This window comes from Epinephelus moara, chromosome 10 (genome assembly GCF_006386435.1).
Source record: "Epinephelus moara isolate mb chromosome 10, YSFRI_EMoa_1.0, whole genome shotgun sequence".
NCBI lineage: Eukaryota > Metazoa > Chordata > Actinopteri > Perciformes > Serranidae > Epinephelus > Epinephelus moara.
In genome coordinates, this window is record NC_065515.1 from 3,004,425 (window position 1) to 3,013,245 (window position 8,821).

General features: G+C 45.6%; 1 protein-coding gene across 2 annotated transcripts in view; it reads left to right on the forward strand.

The window, feature by feature from the left end:
* Window positions 1-1,097: 1,097 nt before the first annotated feature.
* vcam1b (vascular cell adhesion molecule 1b) overlaps window positions 1,098-8,821 on the forward strand; it is a 22,406-nt gene continuing 14,682 nt past the window's right edge. The window contains exons 1-3 of one of the 2 annotated variants that reach the window (XM_050054974.1): window positions 1,098-1,534; window positions 7,199-7,501; window positions 7,586-7,891. In XM_050054974.1, coding sequence (XP_049910931.1) covers window positions 1,450-1,534; window positions 7,199-7,501; window positions 7,586-7,891 — 694 coding nt within the window. In that variant the 5' untranslated portion in view covers window positions 1,098-1,449. The remainder of the gene's footprint in view (window positions 1,535-7,198; window positions 7,502-7,585; window positions 7,892-8,821) is intronic. The other variant, XM_050054975.1, reaches the window with a different exon arrangement.

Genomic DNA, 8,821 nt, shown 5'->3' on the forward strand with positions numbered 1-8,821 from the left:
GGGGGCAAACACTTTTTCACACAGGGCCATGTAGCTTTGGATTTTTTTCTTCCTCATTAATAAAACCCTTCATTTAAAAACTGCATTTTGTGTTTACTTGTGTTATCTTTGACTAATGTTTAAATTTGTTTGATGATCTGAAACATTTAAGTGTGGAAAACATGCAAAAAAGTAAGAAATCAGGAAGGGGGCAAACACTTGTTCACACCACTGTATATAGGGGCGTCAGGTCAGTGGCTTAGTGGATAGAGCAGGCGCCCCATGTACAAGGCTATTGCTACAGCGGCCCGGGTTTGACTCCAGCCTGTGGCCCATTGCTGCATGTCATTACCGCCCCCCCCCCATATATATACATGTATATATATATATATCTTTATATATATATATATACATGTATATATATATATGTAAATATATATATATATTTGTGTGTGCGTGTGTGTGATGTCAGAGTTTATTTCTGCAGCACATTTCAGCAACGAGACAGATCAGAGTTCTACATGAGACACTGAAAACAACAATAAATGGACATTAAAATACAGTTTATTAAAGTGAAGACTGAGACAGGCAGAAAGTTCAATAATCAAAGTGTCAGATGAATCAATATTAGATTTAATAAAAACAGTTTGATTTCCTGCAGGTTTCACAGGAAGTTTATTAACATCCGATGGAGACAGGAAGTCCCCGTCCCACCCTCTGTTAAAGAGAGATGGACAATTAAAGACCCAACAACAGAGTTTATTATAGGCTATTGATTATTAGAGATGATTATCGATAATTACATTATAACCCAGACAATGTGCAGACGTGACCTTCACACAGGTGACACGAAACAAACGCACCTCGTTCATCAGTGAGAGTAACTCAGGTCACATGACTCCACGTCAGCCATCAGACTGATCAATAACAGACACTGTCTGTTATTGATCAGTCTGAACATCAATCAATCAATAATCAATCAATCAGAGGTCACTGCTGTGCTGTAAAACAAAAACACAACACTTGTTACATTTTCATTATTTGAATGATTTATAATAAAGTTTGAACAGTTTGAATTATTAATAAATAAACAGACAACAGGAAGTGAAAAAGAAACAATAAAAACATTTTATTGATCATATTTATCAGATATTTTAAAACCTGTTTTCATCTTTTGTTTCTTCTTCTGGATTTTATAATGAATCAGATTCTTCACTGATTTTCAGTGAAACAAACAGAAACAGATGATTTGATCAGAAACAAAGAGACGGAGACTTCCTGTCTGTCCTGCAGAGGGCGCCGTGGTCTCACATCTCTACAGAGAGAGATGGAGACATAAAGAGACAGGAGGAGGAGGAGTAGGAGGAGGAGACATAAAGGGGTTCAGAGGAGGCGTTTGGTTTCAGAGGATTTTACAGATCGAAGTGATTCAGTTGACACACAAAGGAGACGCTGCTGCTTCATTCATTCATGTATTCATTTATTCATGTCTTCATCAGAGCGTGTGACCCTGTGAGGAGTGAGATGTCTGTCTGCAGGATCTCTGTTCTCTCAGGTAAGACCTTTAATATCTAATATCAAATGTGAAACAGTGAATCATGAAAACACATGAAGACGAAGCCTCGTTTAACAGTCTGATCTGATGAACTGATGAAGGGATGAAGTGATGAGCTCAGTCTGAAGGGATGAAGGGATGAAGTGATGAGCTCAGTCTGAAGGGATGAAGTGATGAGCTCAGTCTGAAGTGATGAAGGGATGAGCTCAGTCTGAAGTGATGAAGGGATGAGCTCAGTCTGATGAAGTGTCTGTGAGCTTCAGACTCTGGTGACATGTTGGTTTATAATTTCTCTACATGTTCAGCGTCGTCGTCCTGAGACATAAAACGTGTTTCACAGTTTATTCTGACGGTGAAACAATCAGATCAAATTAAAATATTTCATTTTGAACATTTAAAAAGTGATAAAATAAATTACCACATATAGCCTGTGTAAACAAACAAACAAACAAACAAACAGGAACAGATCCACATTAAGCAACATAAATAAAAAGCAACTGTTGCTGTTAATCAATCATCAGTCAAACCAAAGAGTTGATCAGAGACAGAGGGTGAGCACAGTGATCACAGCTCAGTGTGTCAGTACTGATTATAGATCAGAGAGAAGATGAGGTGACTCCAGGAGGGGTCACAACCTGCAGGCTGAGAAACACTGAGCTGTGTGTGTGTGTGTGTGTGTGAGTTATCTGAAATAATATATTCAGATATAACTCCTCTGTTATCGCCAACATTTGGATCAATAACTGTAATTTAATTACATGTAACTAGTTACAGTTACATTCATTTGTACTTTAATCACCTAACTCACAGAACTGTGAGTCTGACGCTCTGATTAACAGACTGACACTGAACTCACCTCTGGATTTATAATTCATAATTATCTATAATTATAATTATCTGTTATTATTTAACTGCTGCAGTATTCTTCAGTTTGCCTCTTAATTATCTTTATTATATTTCTCATGTTTATTCTGACTCTTTGTCGTGAACATTACAACAGAATACATATTTATAACATTAGTTAATTCAGAGTTTAAAGCAGCTCATATCTGTATAACTGACACACTCACACTCAACACAGTGAAGACATATTTAAGTGCCACTGAAGTTAAGGTTTTTGGCTCAGAATATGAGAAAAGGATAACGGCCTTTTTACCATCTTTACCAAGAGTGTCTCTCCGTTAGTTTGGTGCTACAGTATTTACACTGAATCATTCAGCATAACGTTTGCCAACCTTTGTTATCTCTGCCATTACAGATAAGTTAATGAAGCTAAGCTCCAGAAGTTAACGTTAGCTTAACTAGAGCCCTTTGGACAACAGCTAACAATGATGTACGATCACCAAAGTACAAAACTAGAACAAAATAGGCTAATGAACTCCCAGCAAACAAGGTGACATGATGAACAACGCAGCTAGGAGCTAACGTTAGGCTAACTTTAGCTAACGTTAGCTAGAGATGTTAAAGATAACTTTATATTTCTTTCCAGCAAAGTGACAATATGTTGCCTCAAACACAATGTTGACTTACCTTAGAACAGATGTAGACATCATTGTTAATCTTATTCACGTTGAGTTGATGTTGTGGTCTAACGTTACCACACAACTTTATCCAAAGGAGACACTTTTCTCGGTTGAGATGTGGTTTAAAGTGTAAAAAATACACCTGGTCGCCCAGCCTCTCAGGATACCTTGTGTCAGAGTTGCATGTACCCCATGCACACCGTTTGACCATTTTTAAACTTCAAATCTCAGAAAAAGCTCATAAAACCAAACAAACTGACTTTCTGTAATGCATTTCAATGGACGTCCAGGCAGAGAATGTCCCAGTGTATGGGAATGGCTATACGCACTGTGATTGGCTCATCGTGTTTGAGGGCGGGGCTTAGCCATAGGTCAATTCTCTGTTCTTTATAACTGATCAGTTTACAATCCAGGATCAATAAAGTTTTTCCGACTCTGTACCTAGTTTCTCCTGAACACTGGACTTCACCTCGTCTTCTCTGCTTTATGTTCTATCAGTTATATATAAATAACTTTATTTATAATCAGCTTTCATACAGTGTTTAATAAAGTGTTTAATGATTCGGCAGCAGAGACAAACAGATCAAACCTGACAGTTACACTCATTCAAGGAGAATAATAACCGTCCATATGGAGACTAGAACAAACAGATTATGGGCTGTGTTATGAAGACATGTTTGGAGTCGTCATTTCAAGCTGAGCAGCAGCTCAGATGTTTTATAGAGACATCAGGAGCAGCTGAGGACCATCTTAGAGCTCCAGAGGGTGAGAGGCTGTCAGGAGCTCAGACACCTGCTGATCAAAAACCCCCAAATTATTAAAACTGAAAGTGAAACTGATCCGAACATAAGTTAAAAGAGTGAAGCTGCTGAGGAAACTGAACTGAAACTGAAAATATTATAATTAAAATCAAACTAATAAAAATATAAAACTGTAAAAACTCTGCTGTCGTTCAGTCAGACCAACAGGAGGAAGTGGAGACTCTGTCACGGACTACTTTCAGTGGCAGATTAATCCACACTGTATGAATGGACACGTTTCTGTCCTGTCATGTCCTGTCCTGTCTTGTCCTGTCCTGTCCTCTCCTCTCCTCTCCTGTCTTGTCCTGTCCTGTCCTGTCCTGTCCTGTCCTGTCTTGTCCTGTCCTGTCCTGTCCTGTCCTGTCCTGTCCTGTCCTGTCCTGTCCTGTCCTGTCCTGTCCTGTCCTGTCCTGTCCTGTCCTGTCCTGTCCTGTCCTGTCCTGTCCTGTCCTGTCCTGTCCTGTCCTGTCCTGTCCTGTCCTGTCCTGTCCTGTCCTGTCCTGTCCTGTCCTGTCCTGTCCTGTCCTGTCCTGTCCTGTCCTGTCCTGTCCTGTCCTGTCCTGTCCTGTCCTGTCCTGTCCTGTCCTGTCCTGTCCTGTCCTGTCCTGTCCTGTCCTGTCCTGTCCTGTCCTGTCCTGTCCTGTCCTGTCCTGTCCTGTCCTGTCCTGTCCTGTCCTGTCCTGTCCTGTCCTGTCCTGTCCTGTCCTGTCCTGTCCTGTCCTGTCCTGTCCTGTCCTGTCCTGTCCTGTCCTGTCCTGTCCTGTCCTGTCCTGTCCTGTCCTGTCCTGTCCTGTCCTGTCCTGTCCTGTCCTGTCCTGTCCTGTCCTGTCCTGTCCTGTCCTGTCCTGTCCTGTCCTGTCCTGTCCTGTCCTGTCCTGTCCTGTCCTGTCCTGTCCTGTCCTGTCCTGTCCTGTCCTGTCCTGTCCTGTCCTGTCCTGTCCTGTCCTGTCCTGTCCTGTCCTGTCCTGTCCTGTCCTGTCCTGTCCTGTCCTGTCCTGTCCTGTCCTGTCCTGTCCTGTCCTGTCCTGTCCTGTCCTGTCCTGTCCTGGTCTGGTCTGGTCTGGTCTGGTCTGGTCTGGTCTGGTCTGTCCTGTCCTGTCCTGTCCTGTCCTGTCCTGGTCTGGTCTGGTCTGGTCTGGTCTGGTCTGCCCTGGTCTGTCCTGTCCTGGTCTGTCCTGGTCTGGTCTGGTCTGGTCTGGTCTATCCTGTCCTGTCCTGTCCTGGCCTGGCCTGGCCTGGCCTGGCCTGGCCTGGCCTGGCCTGGCCTGGCCTGGCCTGGCCTGTCCTGTCCTGTCCTGTCCTGGTCTGGTCTGGTCTGGTCTGGTCTGCCCTGGTCTGTCCTGGTCTGGTCTGGTCTGTCCTGTCCTGTCCTGTCCTGTCCTGTCCTGTCCTGGTCTGGCCTGGCCTGGCCTGGCCTGGCCTGGCCTGGCCTGTCCTTTTCCTGTCCTGTCCTGGTCTGGTCTGGTCTGGTCTGGCATGGCATGGCATGGCATGGCATGGCATGGCATGGCATGGCATGGCATGGCATGGTCTGGTCTGTCCTGACCTGGTCTGTCCTGGTCTGGTCTGGTCTGGTCTGGTCTGGTCTGATCTGGTCTGGTCTGTCCTGATCTGATCTGGTCTGGTCTGGTCTGGCATGGCATGGCATGGTCTGGTCTGTCCTGGTCTGGTCTGTCCTGACCTGATCTGGTCTGGTCTGTCCTGACCTGATCTGGTCTGGTCTGGTCTGGTTCCTGCTCCTACTTTTAAACTGTTCAGATCTTTTCCACCAAAACAAACTGGTTCCGAACTGGAGACGTCGTTTCTCACCTGGAACCAAAAACATCAGGTTCACTTTGACCTGTGAACTGTGATGTCATCAGTGGGCGTGTCTTATTCTCCAGGTTAGTAACGTTAAGTAAGAACTCCTCAGAACAGAGAGCGTACAGTGTTCTCCTTAAAGGGGAACTAATGTTTTTTTTCAACCTGGGCTCTATTTTCCGATCTCCTTTTGTCTAAATGAGTGATAGGATGTTCAATATGTGACATTTCTCCAGTACAAAGCTAGGGCTGACCTGCCTGCAGCTATATTAAATAATAGGGCACTCAGACAGCGTCAAACAACGTCAAAATACGTCCACTAAAAGTGCATTTTTTCCACACAGATAGGCTCGGATTGTTAGTATAATTATCCGACAACATAACGGAAAGGAGAAATGAACGTCTGTGTTTACCTTTAGCTGGATTCAGACATGTTCCTCTGCCTGTTGCTGCTCCCTCTCTCTCCTCGTCCGCTCTTCAGTTTCAATGAGCTCTGCGTCCGTGTACGTCCGTGTACTCCGTGTTCAAATAAATACGGGCGCTCATCAAATTCAAATGGCTCATCCAGATCCAGTTGGTCAAAATCGGGTCAAAATTCAGCCATGACGACTCCAAACAGAGTAACTCCTGGCGTCTGTAAGGTCACTCCAGCGGTAACTTCCTACAACAACTCAAATCTCGCGAGAAGTGAGATTTCAGAGCCAGACTTTCACTCTCTGAGTGAGTGTTTTGACTTGTCACAACAAACATGTCCGAATTTTTACCTGATTTTGACCAACTGGATCTGGATGAGCCATTTGAATTTGATGAGCGCCCGTATTTATTTGAACACGGATCAAATAATAATCAACAATCAGTCACTTGGCTATGACTGTTTACTTCTGTTAAGCCACGCCCTCTGTCGATGTCACGTCCTTGATCACAGCGAACACACCAAAGTTCCAGGAATCATGAACAGAAGGTTGCACAAAACAAAACGCCTTAAGTTAAGATTTCCTTAAAGTCTGGGTGAAGGTTTTCTCAAAATAAAATCAGTTGCCCAAAAAATAAAATCAGTTGCCCAAAACACCCATAAGCCTTCCCCTTAAGGTTTCCTAAAAATGTTCCCTTAAGTATTTAAGGTTTTCTCCTTCTCTTGGTCTTAAGGAATCATTACACAAAAGACCTTAGCAACCAAAGCAAGGTAAAAAAAACAAAAAAACAAGAACCCTTAAGGTCCCTCAGACTGTCTTAACTCCAACACAAGTTTAAGAAGCTAAATGAGAGTTCTGAGACCAGGAGACATGTCTGATGTCACAGGAAGAAGAGACCTCTGAGGATAATTCAGCTCCTCATCAATCAACACTGAAGGAATTCTGACCAGGAGAAGTTTCAGATGTGAACATGCAACAGTGGTGCTGATGATGCGTTCACAGCAGACGGAGCTCTAGAAGTGTTACAAATTATTCATCACCTGAAACAGGAAGTGAAAACTCTTCAGCAGCAGCAGGTTGATCAGTGGATGTTTGTTTGTTTGTTAATGTTGTTGTTTACCTCCCCAGCTGTGCTGCTGATGTCATCGTGGTGCGTTCAGGGTCTGCGTGTGGACATGTTTCCCAGAAGGCCCCTGTTCAGACTGGGCGAGCGTCAGCAGCTGGAGTGTCGGGTCCAAGACTGTCCCACAATGCCGAGCGTGTCCTGGTCTCTGATGGGGGACCGACCGCTGACGGCGTCCATCATCACCAACAGAAGCCTCTCCGTGGTGACCTTTGACCCCGTCATGATGGAGCACGAAGGAGCTCTGCTGTGTCGAGTCAACTGTGGAGGAGACCAGAGGCAGGCCACCACGCCTGTGCACGTTTACTGTGAGTACACACATGCACTGTACATGTACCTGGACCGCAGGGCGGTGTCAGCGTGATGATGTCATCGTTCTCTTCCTGCTCCAGCCTTCCCATCAGCCCCTCTGATCACAGGCCAGGACCGCCTGCATCTGGGGGCAGAGTCTGTCCTCACCTGTCAGGTGTCTGATGTTTACCCCGCCGAGCTGCTGACCGTCAGCTGGCTCCAAGGAGATGCTGTCCTGCAGAGAATTGTTGGAGACGCTGGATTGCTCTCGGTGCGGTCTGAGTACAGGTTCACGCCTCAGGATCAGGACTCTGGAGGAAACATCAGCTGCAGCGCCACGCTGGACCTGCAGGACCTGCCAGCTGAGGACAGGGCCAGAAACACCACTGTTCCCCTAAACCTGCTCTGTGAGTCCTTTAGTCCTCTGTAGGTTAATCCTCTGTAGGTCAGTCCTCTGTAGGTCAGTCCTCTGTAGGTCAGTTCTCTAGTTCTTCAGTCCCTTGTAGCCTCTGTAGGTCAGTTCTCTAGTTCTTCAGTCCCTTGTAGGTCAGTCCTCTGTAGGTCAGTCCTCTGTAGGTCAGTTCTCTAGTTCTTCAGTCCCTTGTAGGTCAGTCCTCTATAGGTCAGTCCTCTCTAGGTTAGTCCTCTGTAGGTCAGTCCTCCAGTCCTCTGTAGGTCAGTCCTCTGTAGGTCAGTCCTCTGTAGGTCAGTTCTCTAGTTCTCCAGTCCCTTGTAGGTCAGTCCTCTGTAGGTCAGTCCTCTGTAGGTTAGTCCTCTAGTTCTCCAGTCCCTTGTAGGTCAGTCCTCTATAGGTCAGTCCTCCAGTCCTCTGTAGGTCAGTCCTCTGTAGGTCAGTCCTCTAGTTCTCCAGTCCCTTGTAGGTCAGTCCTCTGTAGGTCAGTCCTCTGTAGGTTAGTCCTCTGTAGGTCAGTCCTCTGTAGGTCAGTCCTCCAGTCCTCTGTAGGTCAGTCCTCTAGTTCTCCAGTCCCTTGTAGGTCAGTCCTCTGTAGGTCAGTCCTCCAGTCCTCTGTAGGTCAGTCCTCTGTAGGTCAGTCCTCTAGTTCTCCAGTCCCTTGTAGGTCAGTCCTCTGTAGGTCAGTCCTCTGTAAGTCAGTCCTCTGTAGATCAGTCCTCTGTAGGTCAGTCCTCCGTAGCTCAGTCCCTTGTAGGTCAGTCCTCTGTAGGTCAGTCCTCTAGTTCTCCAGTCCCTTGTAGGTCAGTCCTCTGTAGGTCAGTCCTCTGTAAGTCAGTCCTCTGTAGATCAGTCCTCTGTAGGTCAGTCCTCTGTAGGTCAGTCCCTTGTAGGTCAGTCCTCTGTAGGTCAGTCCTCTGTAGGT